At 45.6% G+C, this 21,861-nt stretch overlaps 1 protein-coding gene across 2 annotated transcripts in view; it reads right to left on the reverse strand.

Moving 5' to 3' along the window:
- Positions 1-21,861, reverse strand: part of bop1 (BOP1 ribosomal biogenesis factor) — a 121,244-nt gene that overhangs the window by 31,261 nt on the left and 68,122 nt on the right. For both annotated transcript variants that reach the window (XM_082961254.1, XM_014142741.3), the window contains exon 4: positions 99-253. In XM_082961254.1, coding sequence (XP_082817380.1) covers positions 99-253 — 155 coding nt within the window. The remainder of the gene's footprint in view (positions 1-98; positions 254-21,861) is intronic.

A 21,861-nucleotide genomic window follows, 5' to 3' on the forward strand; every position in this document is an offset into this window, starting at 1 on the left:
TCTTCTCCCAGAACAAAAAGCACAGAGAAAGAAGAGCGAGTGTGCGTTAGAGAAAGGGTGTTCGAGAGAGAGAGGTAATCTGCTCCTTGTCATCTCACCAGTAGTCTGGGTTCTCCATCTTGTCCAGGAACTCATCCAGCTCGTCTTTGTTCCTGATGGGCTTAAAGATCTTCTTCCCGTCCAGGTTATAGCCGATGTGAGGGTAGTCCTGGTACCACTCCATGGGAACGTTGCCCACCGTGTTACGAATGTCCTAGGACAGAAAGGAGGGAGGAAGAGAAAGACATGTTCAATAACCTTGTTTAACAACACCTGAGGACAAGGTGTTTGTCTTCCCGTTAGATTGCTTGCTCAGGGATGTTCAAGTCCTTCATATCACTTAAAAAAATAGCAGATTATAGAGTACAGTTGTTCTGGCCTGGAAACACTCTCACCCTCATCATACTTGTCCCATTTTCCTCCATTTATGTATACCTTTGGCTGGATGAGGCCTGGATGGGGGGGGGGGGGGGGGGGGTACAGGTGCAGGCCTGGCCTGGTAAAAATACCTCGGCTCATTCTACATCCCGTTCACAAACTGGCGGTAGGACTACAAACCTGTTCTTAGATGATAGGACTTATTAAACCAAATGGGTACAGTCTGAAAAATAAAATGTCTTTGTCTGAGAAATAACACACACACACACGGGTGGGTGGGTAGGTGGGTGCATACACACACACTTATTCACACGCCGACTCACATGGGTGGGTGCGTACACACACACACACGACAGCTGAAAGCTCTCAGAAGTAGTGAGCCACTTTAAAGTGGGGCCTGCACCTGTGAGTGATTTCAATAAAAACACCCCTACCATATCCAATTAGAAGGGAGTGGGCAGCCGAGTCACGCTTATTCTCACAGTCACAGCCAGCTGGGTAGACCCCTCCCACACACACAGTGCCCATCCTCAAAGCCCCCACTCATTACACACACACTGAATGGGCATTGGCCCTGCTCTATAGAACTACCTCTGAGTGAGGTGGAGGAGGTCGTGTCTGTTTGTTGACCAAATCTCTAGTGAGCTATCAGCCTATGGAGAGAACTACATGCTACTGCAAGAACAAAACATGTAGGCAGCGATCTAGCCGGCAGATTGCCAATGGTTCTGTACGGTGGTTTGCTAACCCTACACCTAACCTTAGCCCTTCACGTAACCTTTAACCTAACCTACTATCCCCTTCCATACCTATAGATCTGCAGGTCCAATAACCACACCCAAAGACGTATGCAGCTAACTGCATCTCTCACATTGATGTAGCCTGGTCTGCACATTCATTCAGCCTATTCTATGGCAAGACAAAGCATCTGAACTTGGACTTGCAGTACACTCACAACAAGCTACACTGTACTAGGCCCAGGCCCTTCACAACAAGCTACACTGTACTAGGCCCAGGCCCATCACTTAAAGCTACAGTAAACTACTAAACAGAGGAGAACCACTCAGAAGAGAAGGACCAGCCAGCACCCCACCAGGGCAGCCTTGTGTTGCTCAGCCTGGATGATGACACCCACCTGGCCCGATGGCCAGCCCCAGCCCCCCTGGCCTGCCTCTCACACCACTGCCTTTCTGCTTCACTGGGGCCTGGAGAACTGGAGGAGAGAGAGCGGAACAGGGCCAACGACAGACAAATGTTCCATTTCACGAGCTCCAGAATCACACAGACGACTTCTGGGCAAGCGATAGTTTCGGTCCGCAGGATCGAGTTTCACCGGAGAGTGGGCTCTCACCTCCTTCCAATGCACCGAGGGAGGAAGCGAGCGAAGCAAATGAGATTCAATGAGATGGGTTAGAATAGTGATTTATGGATTATTGTTCCGATGTGTCGCCAGAATGTTGACTCCTGTTTTCTTAATCTGAACTTTCAAACGCAACCGTTTATTGTTTTACTACGGTAAGGATGACTCCAATACACACAAGAACTGTATAACAGAAACTAGCAGGCCCATATGACAACCCAATAGGATTCAGCCCAAAATAATATATTTCAAATAGACTAAGAACAATAGCGTTGAATCCCAGAGTTGACAAGAGCCAGCGGGAGTTAAAGCCAATTTATGGTTGATCCGAAAATGTGGTCGGAGGCTCCGAATGGAGGGTGTGACGCAATTGCTGAGCCTCTGGAGGCTTGTGGAGGCAGTATTGACCTCCGTACCACATCGCCGTGCGCCTCTGAAATTTTGTAACAACGCGGAGGGCTCTGCATAGCTCCGCATTGACATGATTGGTTGACGGTAGGATGGGGTGGGAGGTCCAGTATAAACACAGTCACTTCTTTGACAACAGCTCTGCTCAAGAGCTCTGTGCTGCTCGCGAAGCCCAAGAAGTATGAATGCCCTGACATTTACTTTCACCGGAAATGCTGCACGGCCAAAAACAGAAGAACAAAGACTGCTAACTCATACTCTACCATCACACAGTCATGATGCCAAGATCACTCTGTCCATTCCTCCTGAATGGGAAGGAGAATGTACAGTAGCACTATACTTATCTTGACCCGGAGTGTATTAGCTGGCTTTACCCAATGTTTTTTCAGCACTTACAATAGGCTGTTTGTTGTCGCCTGGCTGACTGCTGTTAAGCTGGGATGTCAGGTCTGAGTGTCAGGGAGTGACTGCTGGACTGGTCAATGCTGTGGGCCCGAGAGGGCTGCGACTGTCTAGTCCAACACACTCATAACTGGACAGTCTGTGTGTGTGTGTGTGTGTGTGTGTGTGTGTGTGTGTGTGTGTGTGTGTGTGTGTGTGTGTGTGTATATCTCTCGTCTGTATGTGCACGCGTATGTGTGCGTGTCTCTCGACCGGGACAGCACAGATAGGGAAACACAAGACTTGACTCCGTACAGAGAGAGTAGAGACTGCGGTGCACCACCTGCTTTCAATCGGCCAGCCAAACACAGAGCTTTATTAAGTGTCAGTCAGCCAGGCTGGGTTCTGTCAGGGTGAGGAGACTTCCATGGAAAATGTCATTAGATTGGATAGAGAGGCCTGCTGTGAATGGACCTCAATGCACAAAATGGTGTTTTGGTGGAGGGACAGAGTGGGAAGGGAGGGAAGGGAGGAGATAGGAGGACCAGGGCCTGTATTTATAAAGCCTCTCACAGTAGGAGTGCTGATATAGGATCAGGTCCCCCTCCTGTCCAAGTAACCATGTTCAAACGTATTCATCCCAGATCAACAGGTTCGGCTGAGGGTGTTATCCAGTACAGACTGAGGTGGTGGTTTAAATGGAGGGTGTTGGTGGTCTAATATTTATTAAAACTTTGGCCCTCTCAGGTAGGTTCTTTCTTTACAATGTTTCAGCTAGTGTGTCCCAGCCAGCACACCCAATCCAGTGTCTTAACGAGATGGCAACATCAAACAGACACCACTGCGTTCTCACAGATCTTACAGCGGGCGGAGTGCAACGTGACACCTCTCGTTTTCAGCAGGACCCACTCTTAAAAAAGCCCCCTCTGACCCCCTTCACTCCCAGTGTGTGTGTGTGTGTGTGTGACCCCCTCCCTCCTCAACACTGGGGCCACACCGTGGGTCTAACTGGCTGGCCATTGAGTAACACTACACTGTGATAAGTCAACCAGCTTGATCACTGTACAGTCCTGTCATCACTATTATCAAGTCATCTATCATGTTAGAATTGAGAATGCTTAGCCACCTCTTTCTCTTAAAGTGTAAAGAAATCACTTCTCACAGGCCTATGGGGAGAGACAACATGAGGACGGGTGATGACACCATGAAATTAGATAGGACCAAAGAGGCGATCATAACTGAATCATGAATTCTATGGTACTTGGTACAGCTCCCAGTAAGTATTTAGAGTGCTTGAAAACCAGACAAAATTATGCACCAAATAAATCTGCTAAGCCAATTGTTTTCAATGAGAGCAATACGTTTGAAGAATGCAGAACTGCCATGCATCTGTGTTGTATGGCATTTGGTTTGGAACCGACCTCAGGAGTGGAAGAAAACCATGGCAAACACATGCCAATGGGAGAGCAGGTCCAATTAGAATAGCATTCTAGGCGTGCCTTCATCCACACCTCTGATTATGCCAACCAGGATGCTCGTCCGCCAGGGCGCGTAGCTGGCATGAGGTGGCGTTCAGCCTGCCATAGACAAGCCAACCAACTCTACGAGGTCCCAAAACTTCAGAACTCTCAACTAAAATGATAAATAAGACTGAGGGAGGGAGGGAGGTGAATAAATGAGTAATTAACTACAATGACCATACTCCATCGTGCCTGTTCTTTCCGGCTCGGACAGAGGTGTTTTTATTTCACCAGGTAGACCAGTTGAGAACAAGTTCTCATTTACAACTGCGACCTGGCCAAGATAAAGCAAAGCAGTGCGACAAAAACAACAGAGTTACACATAAACAAACGTACGGTCAATAACACAATAGAAACATCTATGTACAGTGTGTGCAAATGTAGAAGATTAAGGGAGGTAGGCAATAAATAGGCCATAGAGGCGAAATAATTACAATTTAGCATTAACACTGGAGTGATAGATGTACAAGTAGAGATACTGGGGTGCAAAAGAGTAAGAGGGAAAGTAATAATATGGGGATGAGATAGTTGGGTGTGGTATTTACAGATTGGCTGTGTACAAGTACAGTGTTCAGTAAGCATAGAGGTATAAATAAAAAATGAGAAGCTGAAATGTCTTGAGTCAATAAGTACTCAACTCCTTTTCTATGACAAGCCTAACGTTCAGGAGTAAAAATGTGCTTAACAAGTCACATAATAAGTTGCATGGACTTTTTTTTATGACTACCTCAGCTCTTTACCCCACACATACAATTATATGTACGGTCCCCTCAGTCAAGCAGTGAACTTCAAACACAGATTCAACCACAAAGACCAGGAAGGTTTTCCAATGCATCGCAAAGGGCACCTATTGGCATTTGGGTAAAAGAAAAAACAGACATTGAATATCACTGAGCATGGTGAAGTTAATTATACTTTGGATGGTGTAACAATAAAGAGTCACTACAAAGATACAGGCGTCCTTCCTAACTTAGTTGCCGAATGGTGACTTTAAAACTGTCTGAGTTTAATGGCTGTGATAGGAGAAAACTGAGGATGGAGCAACAGCAATACTAACCTAAATGACAGAGTGAAAAGGAAGGAAGGTACAGAATAAAATTAGTTATGTCCTGAATACAAGGTGTTATGTTTGGGGCAAACAACACATTACTGAGTACCACTTCATATTTTCCACAAATTAATTTTTAACAACGTACACTTGTTAATTGAAATGCATTGCAGGTGACTACCTCAAGAAGCTGGTTGAGAGAATGCCAAGAGTGTGCAAAGCTGTCATCAAGGCAAACGGTGGCTATTTGAAGAATCTCAAATATATTTTGATTAGTTTAACACTTTTTTGGTTACTACATGATACCATATGTGTTATTTCATAATTTGTCTAAATTATTATTCTACAATGTAGAAAATAGTAAAAATAAAGAAAAACCCTTGAATGAGAGGGTGTTCTAAAACAGTCTGCTTAAACTAATAACACACAAACAAGTATACGTTTTAATGTTCTTACAGTTCAGCAATATTCTACGGATGTCTGGTGTGAACTGCTCTCGAGGTCATGCCACAGTATCTCAATCGGGTTGTGGTCAGGACTCTGACTGGGCCACTCCAGAAGGCGTATTTTCTTCTGTTGAAGCCATTCTGTTGATTTAGTTCTGTGTTTTGGGTTGTTGTCCTGTTGCATCACCCAACTTCTGTTGAGCTTCAATTGGCAGACAGATAGCCTTACATTCTCCTGCACAATGTCTTGATAAACTTGGGAATTCATTTTCCCGTCGATGATGGCAAGCTGTCCAGGCCCTGTGGCAGCAAAGCAGCCCCAAAACATGATGCTCCCTCCACCATACTTTACAGTTGGAGTGAGGTTTTGATGTTGGTGTGCTGTGCCTTTTGTTCTATACACATAGTGTTGTGTGTTCCTTCCAAACAACTCAGCTGTAGTTTCGTCTGTCCACAGAATATTTTGCCAGTAGCGCTGTGGAAGATCCAGGTGCTCTTTTGCAAACTTCAGACATGCAGCAATGTTTTTTTTGGACAGCAGTGGCTTCTTCTGTGGTGTCCTCCCATGAACACCATTCTTGTTTAGTGTTTTACGTACCGTAGACTCGCCAACAGAGATGTTAGCATGTTCCAGAGATTTATGTAAGTCTTTAGCTGACACTCTAGGATTCTTCTTAACCTCATTGAGCATTCTGCGCTGTGCTCTTGCAGTCATCTTTGCAGGACGGCCACTCCTAGGGAGAGTAGCAACAGTGCTGAACTTTCTCCATTTACAGACAATTTGTCTTACCGTGGACTGATGAACATCAAGGCTTTTAGAGATACTTTTGTAACCCTTTCCAGCTTTATGCAAGTCAACAATTCTTAATCTTGGGTCTTCTGAGATCTCTTTTGTTCGAGGCATGGTTCACATCAGGCAATGCTTCTTGTGAATAGCAAAGTCAAATTTTGTGAGTGTTTAAGGGCGAGGCAGCTCTAACCAACATCTCCAATCTCGTCTCAATGATTGTACTCCCGGTTAGCTGACTCCTGACTCCAATTCGCTTTTGGAGAAGTCATTAGCCTAGGGGTTCACATTCTTTTTTCAACCTACACTGTGAATGTTTAAATGATATATTCAATAGACAAGAAAAATACAATAATTTGTGTGTTATTAGTTTAAGCACACTGTCTGTCTATTATTGTGACTTAGATGAAGATCAGACAAATTTATGCAGACATCCAGGTAATTCGAAAGGGATCACATACCTTTTCTTGCCACTGTGTGTGCACGCACGCACGCACGCACGCACACACGCACACACACACGCACACGAGATTCTTCAAAGTAGCCACCTTTTGACTCTATAAGAGCTTTGCACAGGGACCCTGTCATGAGAGCCAGTTTCCGTATAGTGCTTGATGGTTTTAGCGACTGCACTTTGAAAGTTCTTAACATTTTCCGGATTGACTGACCATCATAGATTTAGCTGGTGGTAACTTGTGGAATATAAACAGTCTGGAATGCACTTTTAACCAAATCAGCATCCAGGATTTGACCCACCCGTTATAACCTAACCGAAACCGAACCGACCTCGAAAAGCACTAATTGCTCAGCACTAGTCCCCAGCCTACAGCTTTGGTTAAGGCCACCAACCTCCAGTTTTGGTTAGGGCCCCCAGACTACAGTTTTGGTTAGGGCCCCCAGACTACAGTTTTGGTTAGGCCAGGAGGTAGGAGGGGTTAAAATAGATGGTAATGCTGAGAGAGCAGACCAGCTGCGGTTGGTGGAGGAAAAAGCACAGGTCTCGCTCTCGCTCTCTCCAGCTACCAGGAAGGAGGGAGCGCGCCTCACTTTTTCCGCTCCGCTGACCTCTTCCTCCTCACAGTGGCTGGAATGCCTTGGCTGCAGGAATAACAGGAGGATTGCAGCATGGAATTTGGGGAAGAGGATGACTTCATTTTTCTTTGCAAAAAAATATATTACTTTGTCATTTTTTATGGCCAAGAAGACTAATAATTAGGCAACCAAGAGTCGCATGTGAGAATATGATAAATTATTTCCCTTCCCTTTTTATCCTAGAGGTGATATAGCCTAGCGTAGTCAGTGTGCATTTGTAGGGCATTGATTGATAGTAGGCTACATGTCAACACAGATGTGAACACAGAGGATGGACAAAACGCAACAAACTGAAAGCAAAGTAATATCACTGCAGGAACTAGCCGATAACTAAGAATATTCCAATATTGATGGAATAGCCTAATGCAGCCAGGTCCGGATCAAATAAGATTTTTTTTGGAACAGCCGGGCCTCAATCCCTGGTATCATATTAACACACTTAAGACCTGTCAAAATTGCAGGAAATTTGCTTTAAAACGGCAACATTATAAAACAGTTTGGGGTTGTGAGGTGGGGGTTTGTTACTACGCCGATCAATGACAATACCCATCCGGACCTATGCCACCTAGGAAATGTGTATGACCGGACCTTCTCAAATAGTGCTTTAGTACCCCTGGCCTAATAGTGCTTTAGTACCCCTGGCCAAATAGTGCTTTAGTACCCCTGGCCAAATAGTGCTTTAGTACCCCTGGCCAAATAGTGCTTTAGTACCCCTGGCCAAATAGTGCTTTAGTACCCCTGGCCAAATAGTGCTTTAGTACCCCTGGCCAAATAGTGCTTTAGTACCCCTGGCCTAATAGTGCTTTAGTACCCCTGGCCTAATAGTGCTTTAGTACCCCTGGCCTAATAGTGCTTTAGTAACCCTGGCCTAATAGTGCTTTAGTAACCCTGGCCTAATAGTGCTTTAGTACCCCTGGCCAAATAGTGCTTTAGTACCCCTGGCCAAATAGTGCTTTAGTACCCCTGGCCAAATAGTGCTTTAGTACCCCTGGCCAAATAGTGCTTTAGTACCCCTGGCCAAATAGTGCTTTAGTACCCCTGGCCAAATAGTGCTTTAGTACCCCTGGCCAAATAGTGCTTTAGTACCCCTGGCCAAATAGTGCTTTAGTACCCCTGGCCAAATAGTGCTTTAGTACCCCTGGCCAAATAGTGCTTTAGTACCCCTGGCCTAATAGTGCTTTAGTACCCCTGGCCTAATAGTGCTTTAGTACCCCTGGCCTAATAGTGCTTTAGTAACCCTGGCCTAATAGTGCTTTAGTAACCCTGGCCTAATAGTGCTTTAGTAACCCTGGCCTAATAGTGCTTTAGTAACCCTGGCCTAATAGTGCTTTAGTAACCCTGGCCTAATAGTGCTTTAGTCCCCCTGGCCTAATAGTGCTTTAGTACCCCTGGCCTAATAGTGCTTTAGTAACCCTGGCCTAATAGTGCTTGTAGTAACCCTGGCCTAATAGTGCTTTAGTAACCCTGGCCTAATAGTGCTTTAGTACCCCTGGCCTAATAGTGCTTTAGTACCCCTGGCCTAATAGTGCTTTAGTACCCCTGGCCTAATAGTGCTTTAGTACCCCTGGCCTAATAGTGCTTTAGTACCCCTGGCCTAATAGTGCTTTAGTACCCCTGGCCTAATAGTGCTTTAGTACCCCTGGCCTAATAGTGCTTTAGTACCCCTGGCCTAATAGTGCTTTAGTACCCCTGGCCTAATAGTGCTTTAGTACCCCTGGCCTAATAGTGCTTTAGTACCCCTGGCCTAATAGTGCTTTAGTACCCCTGGCCTAATAGTGCTTTAGTACCCCTGGCCTAATAGTGCTTTAGTACCCCTGGCCTAATAGTGCTTTAGTACCCCTGGCCTAATAGTGCTTTAGTACCCCTGGCCTAATAGTGCTTTAGTACCCCTGGCCTAATAGTGCTTTAGTAACCCTGGCCTAATAGTGCTTTAGTACCCCTGGCCTAATAGTGCTTTAGTAACCCTGGCCTAATAGTGCTTTAGTAACCCTGGCCTAATAGTGCTTTAGTACCCCTGGCCTAATAGTGCTTTAGTACCCCTGGCCTAATAGTGCTTTAGTACCCCTGGCCTAATAGTGCTTTAGTACCCCTGGCCTAATAGTGCTTTAGTACCCCTGGCCTAATTGAAGAAACATTAAGAAGGTGAGCACATAACGTTACTATTTTATCAGTCTAGGTGGTTTAGACAAGGTGACATCCAATAACCTTTTGCAGGGTTTCCCAAACGCTGTCCTGCCCCCCACGCACCCACCCACCCAACGTTTTTTGTCCTAGCACGACACAGCTGATTCAAATAACCAACATATCATCAATCTTTGATTATTTGAATCAGCTGTGTAGTGCTAGGACAAAAACAAAACATGCACCCAGGGGGGGCCCCAGGATCGAGTTTGGGAAACCCTGCCCTATTGCTTCAAGATGAGAAGAATGAGAAAGGGGGCAACCGAACAAAGAAAACACTCTGTATTAGGACCAACACATGATGGGACAGACATAAAGACCATTTATATAACAGCACCCAGGCTTCCTCCCAGTCTGTCGAGCTGATAAACAAGAACACATTTGGTTTGTATCCCTTTTGACAACTTAATGGAGGGCTCATTCTTACCATCACCATTTTCCAGTTGGGCAAAAACAAAGTGTGGGAGATTACTGATTTAAATTAACACTAGAGAAAGAGAGGTGTGTGCGCATGCATGGTGATTGATTTAGGATTAACACTAGAGAAGGAGAGGTGTGTGCGTGTGCATGGTGATTGATTTAGGATTAACACTAGAGAAGGTGAGGTGTGTGCGCGTGCATGGTGATTGATTTAGGATTAACACTAGAGAAGGAGAGGTGTGTGCGCGTGCATGGTGATTGATTTAGGATTAACACTAGAGAAGGAGAGGTGTGTGCGCGTGCATGGTGATTGATTTAGGATTAACACTAGAGAAGGAGAGGTGTGTGAGCGTGCGCATGGTGATTGATTTAGGATTAACACTAGAGAAGCAGAAGAGGCGTGTGAGCGTGTGTGTGTCTGATTTAGATTAATGTCAGCGGATGAGGAGACTTTTCTGTGCATTCTTGACTAAATCCCAGGGTTCCTTTCCCCTAGTCAGACAGAAAGGACATCACTAATGTACCCATTATTCCACTAGGCAGAGAGAAATGTTACCACAAATGTACCCACTATTCCACTAGGCAGAGAGAAATGTTATCACTAATGTACCCATTATTCCACTAGGCAGAGAGAAATGTTACCACTAATGTACCCACTATTCCACTAGGCAAAAAGAATAAACAGAAAACCCCTCCATAAATGCTCACTCACAACCCCTTACTGTATTTAAATGGACTATAACCTGAGCAGGGTACCAGACTGCCTCATTGATCCCAAATGCATCAAAGTGCTCAAATAAGCCTGTTCTCGTACAGCCTGCTAGTGCTTTCCACAGTGAAGCTGAAAGGCCCTTCAAAAACTAAAAAAAAAAGATATACATTTTGTTTTGAGTTTATAGTGTTATCACAATGTGGGCCAAAACCAAGTGTCATCATTAAAAGCAGCTACCTTGTGGCGAGTAGAGCGCTAGAGGACAGCCAGACGAGTAGAGCGCTAGAGGACAGCCAGACGAGTAGAGCGCTAGAGGACAGCCAGACGAGTAGAGCGCTAGAGGACAGCCAGACGAGTAGAGCGCTAGAGGACAGCCAGACGAGTAGAGCGCTAGAGGACAGCCAGACGAGTAGAGCGCTAGAGGACAGCCAGACGAGTAGAGCGCTAGAGGACAGCCAGACGAGTAGAGCGCTAGAGGACAGCCAGACGAGTAGAGCGCTAGAGGACAGCCAGACGAGTAGAGCGCTAGAGGACAGCCAGACGAGTAGAGCGCTAGAGGACAGCCAGACGAGTAGAGCGCTAGAGGACAGCCAGACGAGTAGAGCGCTAGAGGACAGCCAGACGAGTAGAGCGCTAGAGGACAGCCAGACGAGTAGAGCGCTAGAGGACAGCCAGACGAGTAGAGCGCTAGAGGACAGCCAGACGAGTAGAGCGCTAGAGGACAGCCAACCGTAGTCTGGCTTTTTTATGGCGGTTTTGGAGCAGTGGCTTTTTCCTTGCTGAGCGCCCTTTCAGGTTATGTCGATATAGGACACGTTTTACTGTGAATATAGATACTTTTGTACCTGCATCTTCATAAGGTCCTTTGCTGTTGTTCTGGGATTGATTTGTACTTTTTCGCACCAAAGTACGTTCATCTCCAGGAGACAGAACGCGTCTCCTTCCTGAGCGGCTGCGTGGTCCCATGGCATTTATACTTGCGTACTAATGTTTGTTCAGATGAATGTGGTACCTTCAGGCATTTGGAAATTGCTCCCGAGGATGAACCAGACTTTTTTTTTTTAGGTCTTGGCTTATTTCTTTTGATTTTCCCATGATGTCAAGCAAAGAGGCAGAGTTTGAAGGTAGGCCTTGAAATACCATCGACAGGTACACCTCCAATTGACTCAAATGAAGTCAGTTAGCCTAACAGAAGCTTGTAAAACCATGACATCATTTTCTGGAATTTTCCAAGCTGTTTAAAGGCACAGTCAACTTAGTATATGTAACCTCCTGACCCACTGGAATTGTGATACAGTGAATTATAAGTGAAATAATCTGTAAACAATTGTTGGAAAATTTACTTTTGTCATGCACAAAGTAGACATCCTAACCGGCTTGCCAAAACTATAGTTCGTTAACAAGAAATTTGTGGAGTAGTTGAAAAACAAGTTTAATGACTCCAACCTAAGTGTATGTAAACTTTAACTGTATATATATATATATATATATATATATTTGTAATCATGACAATTACAATAATACTGAATGAACCCTTTTATTTTTAAATTAATATAATACATAAATACAATCTATTTAGTTTCAAATAAATAATGAAACATGTTCAATTTAGTTAAAATAATGCAAAAACAGTGTTGGAGAAGAAAGTAAAAGTGCAATATGTGCAATGTAAAAAAGCCAACGTTTAAGTTCCTTGATCAGAACATATGAAAGCTGGTGGTTCAATATTCCCTTTTCTTCAATATTCCCAGTTAAGAAGTTTTAGGTTGTAGTTATTATAGGAATTATGACGCATCGACTATTTCTCTCCATACCATTTGTATTTCTTATACCTTTGACTATTGGATGTTCTTATAGGCACTATAGTGTGGCCAGCTTAATCTCGGGAGTTGATAGGCTTGAAGTCATAAACAGCGCTGTGCTTCAAGCATGGCTAAGAGCTGCTCGCAAACGCAGTAAGGTGCCGTTTGAATGAATGCTTACAAGCCTGCTGCTGCTGCCTACCACCGCACAGTCAGACTGCTCTATCAAATCATAGACTTAATTATAATAAACACACAGAAATACGAGCCTTTGGTCATTAATATGGTAAAATCCAGAAACTATCATTTCGAAAACAAAACGTTTATTCTTTCAGTGAAATACGGAACCATTCCGTATTTTGTCGAACGGGTGGCATCCATAAGTCTAAATATTGCTGTTACATTGTACAACCTTCAATGTTATGTCATAATTACGTAAAATTCTGGCAAATTAATTACGGTCTTTGTTCGGAAGAAACACAGTTCGCAATGAGCCAGGCAGCCCAAACTTTTGCATATACCTTGACTCTGCTTGCACTCTGCAAGAGAAGTGACACAATTTCCCTAGTTAATATTACCTGCTAACATGCATTTATTTTAACTAAATATGCAGGTTTAAAAATATATACTTGTGTATTGATTTTAAAGAAAGGCATTCATGTTTATGGTTAGGTATATTTGTGCAACGATTGTGCTTTTTTCGTGAATGCGCTTTTGTTAAATCATCACCCGTTTGGCGAAGTTGAAGTAGGCTGTGATTCAATGATAAATTAACATGCACCGCATTGATTATATGCAACGCAGGATAGCTAGTTAACCTAGTAATATCAATCAACCATGTGTAGTTAACTAGTGATTATGTGAAGACTGATTGTTTTTTTATATAAGATAAGTTTAATGCTAGCTAGCAACTTACATTTTCTCCTTGCAGCCACAAGGTCCTTTTGACACTGCACTCGCGTAGCTACTCAGTTTCCTCATGGATTGCAATGTAATCGGCATCCCAAAAAGCAGATAACCGATTGTTATGAAAACTTGAAATCGGCCCTAATTAAAATAGGCCATGCCGATTAATCGGTCGACCTCCAGTCATTTCCTTTACGCTCTCAGTCTGAGATGGAAAGACACTCTCAGTCTGAGATGGAAAGACACTCTCAGTCTGAGATGGAAAGACACTCTCAGTCTGAGATGGAAAGACACTCTCAGTCTGAGATGGAAAGACACTCTCAGTCTGAGATGGACACTAGTGTCAGAGTGACTTTGATCTCCAGGAAAGAAGGAATGATAGTCTCAGGTCACAGGGATGACGGAAGGCTCAGTCCAGTCAGTCCTCCCTCCACTCCACTGTGTGTCATAGGGAATGAATCAGTCCCATACCCAATGACTCAGTGGAATCTGCAAACCATGAACACATGTCTGACTGTCCATTATAAATATCTCTCAGTCTGAAGACCGTAATTGAACGTCTACTGTTCAGTGTAGCTCAGGTTGCAAAATGTCCAGGTTTTCAGGAAGTCCTGGTTGGGATTCCTAATTTCACGCTTATTCCCCCAATTCCAGGAATCCTCTGACCAGGATTTTAGGGGAAATGAGAATTCTGGAACTCTGCCTACTTACTACTGAAGACCAAAGGTCTATCCAAGTCTACTGAAGACCAAAGGTCTATCCAAGTCTACTGAAGACCAAAAGGTCTACAGTATGTCCACCTATGAGACGGAGGTCAGAGGGATAACGTCTCTGTGTGCAACAGAGCCACATAACGACACTGAAGAGATTACCCAAACCAACACACCTCTTTAGCAACCCACCCTCCTTCCCTCCCTCGCCAGGCTGCCAATCACTCAACCACTAGTCTGGAAGTTGTTTTTGGACCAGAAGGAACATTCCCCGAAGTGCAGCATTCCCGGCTCTCCGGCAAGTCTAAATCCTGGAAGGTAACAATTTTGAGGTTGTTGCAAATTCTCGAAACTAGCTCCCTAAAAATAAAGTGACTGAACTGTGGGTAATGGAGAGACGAACTGGTAAACAAACTCTGGCTAGGCACAATAGTTCCCGCTTGACATCACCTCTTCCCAACAACCCACCTAAGTAAAGCCCATTTTTCCCTTTAGATCCTAAAGGCTGTAGCTGGGCCTGCTCACTAGAGGGGAAACGGTACACATATTCTACAGAACCGTTCAGTACGCGGACTTCGGTTCAGTCCATATTGTGAACAACACACTAGGCCTATAGGCTATGCCTATGATGTGTTGTATGCCTCGAGTGAATCTGAGCTGAAAACATTTCAGGCTATTACATTAAAACAACTCGAACCTGTACACATGTTGTAATCAACATGAAATGCTGAAATGGTGATAGTGCATAAAGATGGAGGAATTCTTATACGACGTCATTGTTTTTAGCCCTAGCCATAGAGTTCTTAAACTATGGTGCGCAATCTTTTTCATTATTATTTTTTTTTTTAAATGTAAGTGTCTGTCTTGGAGCTAGAATTGGGATCATGTATACTGTACTAATGCCGATACAACAAAAGAATAAGAGAGCGATGTACAATACGGCCAACTTTACAAACAAGCCATTTGTGGTAATTACATGGCTGTGGACATCTTTATGCATTTCACAATGTCCTTTAGAGACACAGCCGGGAACTAGTTCTGTAAGATGGTGAGTGGTGGGATCGATAAACCAGGAGGATTCAACATCACCGTTTTAAATTTCCAGTTTGAGAACATCTTGGTCTTCCCAGTCGATTCCAACAGCGAAGAACAGAAAGAGTACGTGGCCAATGCTCCAGGAGAATAGCCTATGCAGCTGCCAACACCTCAAACATGTTGACACATTTACACCGACATCACCCCAGTATTCCTACCATCAGAGCGAGATGGAAACAAAAAAACACCACAGCGGTCTCCCATCTGCATTCAAGCAGCCCTTCAGAGCTGATTCTGACCAGGCCAAAGACATGACAAGAGCGACAGGTTTGTTTATAGTGGTTGAGAAAAATAGGGGGTTTCAGCACCTCGTGGAAGTGCTCGAGCCACGTTACGAACTTTGCCCCCTCTCGCACAGGTAGTACCCGCTCTATATACGCAAGTTAAAGCCAAAGTTGTCAATGAATTGGCCAATGCACCCTGTGATGCGCTTATAACAGACGGAGGGACCTCCAGGGCTACAGAAAGCTACTTAACATTGACAGCCCATCACATTACCCTGGAGTGGAAATGGAAAGTAGGGTGCTACAGACATGCCCCCTTTATGAGTCACACAAGTACGCATATTTTTGACTTTGTAAGAACATACAGTGTAGGCCTATACACCATCTAAGCCATGGTTGCATATTGATTTCACACACATACTGCACTTTATTTTAGTGTTGTTGTTGAGTCATTTAAGTAAACAAAGTGTTGGTATTTCTCATCAGGTATTATATGACTCATGATCATATGGAATCAGGAAAACCAACACTTTACATTTTCTTAAATAAACAAAAATGAACTACAGTAACTGTTGGCAATTAATTTCCCCGCTGTACCAAAACATGACCCCAAAACCGCAAAACGCACCGAGACGTGGTGAACCGCTTGGTGAACCATTACACCCCTACTGCTCAGTATAATAGAGTGGAGGAGCCTGGATTTAAGAAATCGTACCACATGAGAGCTGGTTCTGCTGGTCCCTGGTGAAAACGCTAGGGATTCTCCCAGGGTGGGTGGGGAAGGTGGACGTCCCATCCCTCACCCCTTTACACCCTCCCAAGTCTCCCCCTGAGAGGAGGTAGCAGTGTAGCCACAGCAGGTTTAGCCATAAGCTCTGCTTTACTCTGAGTTGTTTCCTCTGCCATGGTCAAAGCCCTCCGGAATGCTGTCCGTCTGTCTGGTCTGTCTCAGAGACACACAGGAGTAAACGTCTGGACATGGCCGCCCACTGCTGCTTCACTGTAACGGTCTGTTTGATGCATCTGTCCACATGATAAATCACTAAGTGATTTCAGACCCGCCTCAAAGTCACTGTACAACACAGTGATGCTATTCAGAACTTATTAGCAATAATAACCACCCCAAAAATAACTCAGACAGTGGATCTATTAGTCTCGTAAATACACTCAGAAAACAGTTGTCAATTATAGCAGTACTGGTTCAGCGACCAAATAGTTATGCTGACTTCAACTACAATAGAACCTGTTTCTCCAGTCAATCTCTCTGCGCTGGGAAAAACAACTGGACCTGACGTCATGGTTCTGGACCAGGTGACGTCATGGTTCCCCAAACACGACAGGGGGACATAATGATAACCCTGGTATGATTGATGTGCTGAAAACTAAATTATCCCATGACAGTTTGTCAAACTAAGCAGCTTTCCTGAATGAACACGTTTTAAAAAAGGGGCAGGCGTGGTGCAGGGGCCCATATGAAAGACAAGAGGAATCGGGACCAGACCCCTAGCTAGCTAATGCATTCACCAGCTGAGCTGACGGGGGGTGGAAGGTGGTGGGCGGATGTGCCGGTTGGTGCTGCAGATTTTGCGGTCCGGGTTCCTTGGTCCCAGTACAACCACAGAGGTCAATTAGCAAAGTGTGTTTGATATTTCAGACGTTTATGGATGCGTCTGCCCACTGCAAACATCACACACACATCTGTCAGTGTCCCTGTCTGTCTGAGGCTAAGGAGAAGGAGAGACCCTCCTGTGGGAACAGGAGAAGGAGGGACCCTCCTGTGGGAACAGGAGAAGGAGAGACCCTCCTGTGGGAACAGGAGAAGGAGGAGACCCTCCTGTGGGAACAGGAGAAGGGGGGACCCTCCTGGGGGAACAGGAGAAGGGGAGACCCTCCTGTGGGAACAGGAGAAGGGGAGACCCTCCTGGGGGAACAGGAGAAGGGGAGACCCTCCTGGGGGAACAGGAGAAGGAGGGACCCTCCTGGGAACAGGAGAAGGGGAGACCCTCCTGGGGGAACAGGAGAAGGGGAGACCCTCCTGTGGGAACAGGAGAAGGGGAGACCCTCCTGTGGGAACAGGAGAAGGGGAGACCCTCCTGGGGGAACAGGAGAAGGGGAGACCCTCCTGTGGGAACAGGAGAAGGGGAGACCCTCCTGGGAACAGGAGAAGGGGGGACCCTCCTGGGGAACAGGAGAAGGGGGGACCCTCCTGTGGGAACAGGAGAAGGGGAGACCCTCCTGGGAACAGGAGAAGGGGAGACCCTCCTGGGGGAACAGGAGAAGGGGAGACCCTCCTGTGGGAACAGGAGAAGGGGAGACGCTCCTGGGGGAACAGGAGAAGGGGAGACCCTCCTGGGGGAACAGGAGAAGGGGAGACCCTCCTGGGGGAACAGGAGAAGGGGAGACCCTCCTGGGGGAACAGGAGAAGGGGAGACCCTCCTGGGGGAACAGGAGAAGGGGAGACCCTCCTGGGGGAACAGGAGAAGGGGAGACCCTCCTGGGGGAACAGGAGAAGGGGAGACCCTCCTGGGGGAACAGGAGAAGGGGAGACCCTCCTGGGGGAACAGGAGAAGGGGAGACCCTCCTGGGGGAACAGGAGAAGGGGAGACCCTCCTGTGGGAACAGGAGAAGGGGAGACCCTCCTGGGGGAACAGGAGAAGGGGAGACGCTCCTGTGGGAACAGGAGAAGGGGAGACCCTCCTGGGGGAACAGGAGAAGGGGAGACCCTCCTGGGGGAACAGGAGAAGGAGGGACCCTCCTGTGGGAACAGGAGAAGGGGAGACCCTCCTGGGGGAACAGGAGAAGGGGGGACCCTCCTGGGAACAGGAGAAGGGGAGACCCTCCTGGGGGAACAGGAGAAGGGGAGACCCTCCTGGGGGAACAGGAGAAGGGGAGACCCTCCTGGGGGAACAGGAGAAGGGGAGACCCTCCTGTGGGAACAGGAGAAGGGGAGACCCTCCTGGGAACAGAGCTGCTGTCTCACTGTTGTAAAGTGACAGACAACCAGTTACTGTAAAAGACAGAGCATGTTCAAAAAACAACAGATATCCATAGAGGATAGCAGGTCAACAGCATTAATCACATCCAGATTATCCTACTAGACAGAAGTGTCTTGGTTTTAGAAAAAAGAAACAAAAAAACAATAATTTATAAAGCAAGTATTATGAATGCCAAGTCTAGTCTGTAGTTACACTATATCGGCCCTAAAACTGATCAAATCTGTGAGGCGATCTTGTTCATGTCATGCCCATAGTTTCAGGTTTGAGTAGTCGTATCTACAGAATACACATGGGCAACACTGTCCAACAAAATGATCCTTCCACAATTCAACAACAATAAGAGATAATAAAAGTAAATGTTTCTGAAAATAAGAAAATAAGTGCTATTTGCCTGTCCCCATCTCCATCACAGCCCCTGCTCTGCCACAGCCCCCGCTCTCCGCCACAGCCCCCGCTCTCCGCCACGGCCCCCCGCCACGGCCCCCCGCTCTCTGCAACACCCCCTGCTCTCTGCAACACCCCCTGCTCTCTGCAACACCCCCTGCTCTCTGCAACACCCCCTGCTCTCTGCAACACCCCCTGCTCTCTGCAACACCCCCTGCTCTCTGCAACACCCCCTGCTCTCTGCAACACCCCCTGCTCTCTGCAACACCCCCTGCTCTCTGCAACACCCCCTGCTCTCTGCAACACTAGCTGGCCTGATGGAAAACCAACCAAATTTCAGCCCATTTTCTTTTCCATGACAGACAATTGAGACATTAGACAGGATGATTTTTTTCTTCGACCCCAAATGGTCACAAATGTCCCCTTTTTATTTTAAACACGTGTCAAAAAAAAGAAAAGAAAAAGAGGGACATCGTGGACCTTAGGTTTCCGACCGACCGTCCGTCCCCACCATGTTTGTTACCATATTATCCAAGAGTTGGGGATAAACTGGACTGGCCTTGAATACCATCTCCACATGTTGCTGTCTCCTCATCTGCCTGTGTGTTCTGTCATTAATATGCTTAACAACCAACATCTGAGGCTGTCATCACCATGTTGCATTTTCATTTCTATTGCCTATTGTGAATAACAGCCAGTAGGCTAGGCTGCACAGTCCCACAAGCTAGTTTTTACTGACTGCAGTCTCTGTAATATAAAGAAAGCCCTGTATGAGCTTTCACAGTCCCACAAGCTAGTTTTTACTGCCTGCAGTGTCTGTAATATAAAGAAAGCCCTGTATGAGCTCTGTAATATAAAGAAAGCCCTGTATGAGCTTTCACAGTCCCACAAGCTAGTTTTTACTGCCTGCAGTCTCTGTAATATAAAGAAAGCCCTGTATGAGCTTTCACAGTCCCACAAGCTAGTTTTTACTGACTGCAGTCTCTGTAATATAAAGAAAGCCCTGTATGAGCTTTCACAGTCCCACAAGCTAGTTTTTACTGCCTGCAGTGTCTGTAATATAAAGAAAGCCCTGTATGAGCTCTGTAATATAAAGAAAGCCCTGTATGAGCTTTCACAGTCCCACAAGCTAGTTTTTACTGCCTGCAGTCTCTGTAATATAAAGAAAGCCCTGTATGAGCTTTCACAGTCCCACAAGCTAGTTTTTACTGACTGCAGTCTCTGTAATATAAAGAAAGCCCTGTATGAGCTTTCACAGTCCCACAAGCTAGTTTTTACTGACTGCAGTCTCTGTAATATAAAGAAAGCCCTGTATGAGCTCTGTAATATAAAGAAAGCCCTGTATGAGCTCTGCAATATAAAGAAAGCCCTGTATGAGCTCTGTAATATAAAGAAAGCCCTGTATGAGCTCTGTAATATAAAGAAAGCCCTGTATGAGCTTTGAGTAGGGAATGGACGCATTAGAGCGTAACTAGTGAGGGGGTTTGAACTTCCAAAATTGCTTTGCTTGCTTGGCACGGTTCAGACATCTTATTCACAAGAACAAGTGAAATTAATCTGTGGGTGCTACTTTCAATGATTTATTGTGGGAAATTATACTGTAGTAAATAGGAATAAGCAGAGTGCAGAGCTTCTAAGTCTGAAAAGTGTTAGAAAACGTTTGCTGAAGTGAAGTGGGCCTAATTATACGGGCACTGCCAGACTGGTTTGGTTTGGGCAGTTCCCCTTGACGTCAACAGCTGTCTATGGAAATGCATTGCTTCAAGCGGGTTTAGGCTACGTGGAGACATGACTGGTTTTGGGCCCGGACACAGATGAAGCCTACAACTGGACTAGAAAGCAATGGAAAAGCTCCATTAAAAGTAGACTTAAGTGAGTAGCAGTTGGAGCCAGGCTGCTTTAGACGGACGCTTTCTGAAGCTTACTCCTCACTGTATGGATATACTTACTGGGCACAGGCATGTGAGTGACGTGCCATGTGCAGACGCCTCAGCCTCCTCCCTCTCTCCACAAATGTAGGTTTGCATTTCCCTCTAATGGGATCATTTATAATCCCAGTAATCTTTACCCCACTATAGGAATCCAGCCACCCCTACATTTTCCACTCAGCCAATCCAAAACAGGATGATGCGCCTGCTGAAAGAATGTGTGCTAACACATGCTATAGTGTGTGTGTCTGTGTATTATATAGCGTGTGTTGTGTGAGCGCCGAGTGAGAAAGCGCGCGTGTGTGAGAGCAAGCACGTGTGTGGCTTCCATGAGTGGCAGCAGCACGCAGCCCATTAGTTGCCTCTTACAGCCACCACTAACAGCCTGGTGGAAAAATGAAATTGGAAAGTGACCATGGAATAATATCCAAAACCCAAGAAGCCTGCATGAATAATATGTGAAAATCAACACAGGCACCGAAAAGATTTTCACATTACTACTACTTCATGTCCATTTAAGGGTCTGGTGCTTGCAGCAAGCAATATCCTTCTGGTAAGAGATATTATGCTGCAGTTTGGACAGAAGAACAGTGAGGCTACAGGAATCACTGAGAAAAAAAATAAAAATCTCCCAAAAGACGATAGGGAGTTTTTAATGACTAATCCATGACAGCCATTTGGCTGAGCTTTGCGTGTTTGTTTCAATTAACACTTGAGCAGCAGCATGTATTCATGGATGCCAAGGGAAGCTAGGCTTACCTAAAACATTTACCAAGAAATTGTGTTTCATAAATGTCTTTCAATTTGCAAGAGGCTGCTGAATGGATCTCACCAGAGAAAGCAATAAAACAATACCCTCTGTCTCAGTATGTGCAGGGTATCAATCTCATGCTGTCTGGTCAGAACGAGTACGGCATTCTTGCCCCCGTAGCATTGAATGCAAGGAAAGCCAGCGAGCATTTGGCCCCTCTTGATAATTAAAAAAATTAAATAGCCAATCAGCGTTGAACTAAACTGAGTGAGCTCTGCTGCGAATGGTCCTGG

The sequence above is a fragment of the Salmo salar genome, chromosome 14 (assembly GCF_965601325.2).
Source record: "Salmo salar chromosome 14, fSalSal1, whole genome shotgun sequence".
Classification (NCBI taxonomy): Eukaryota; Metazoa; Chordata; class Actinopteri; order Salmoniformes; family Salmonidae; genus Salmo; species Salmo salar.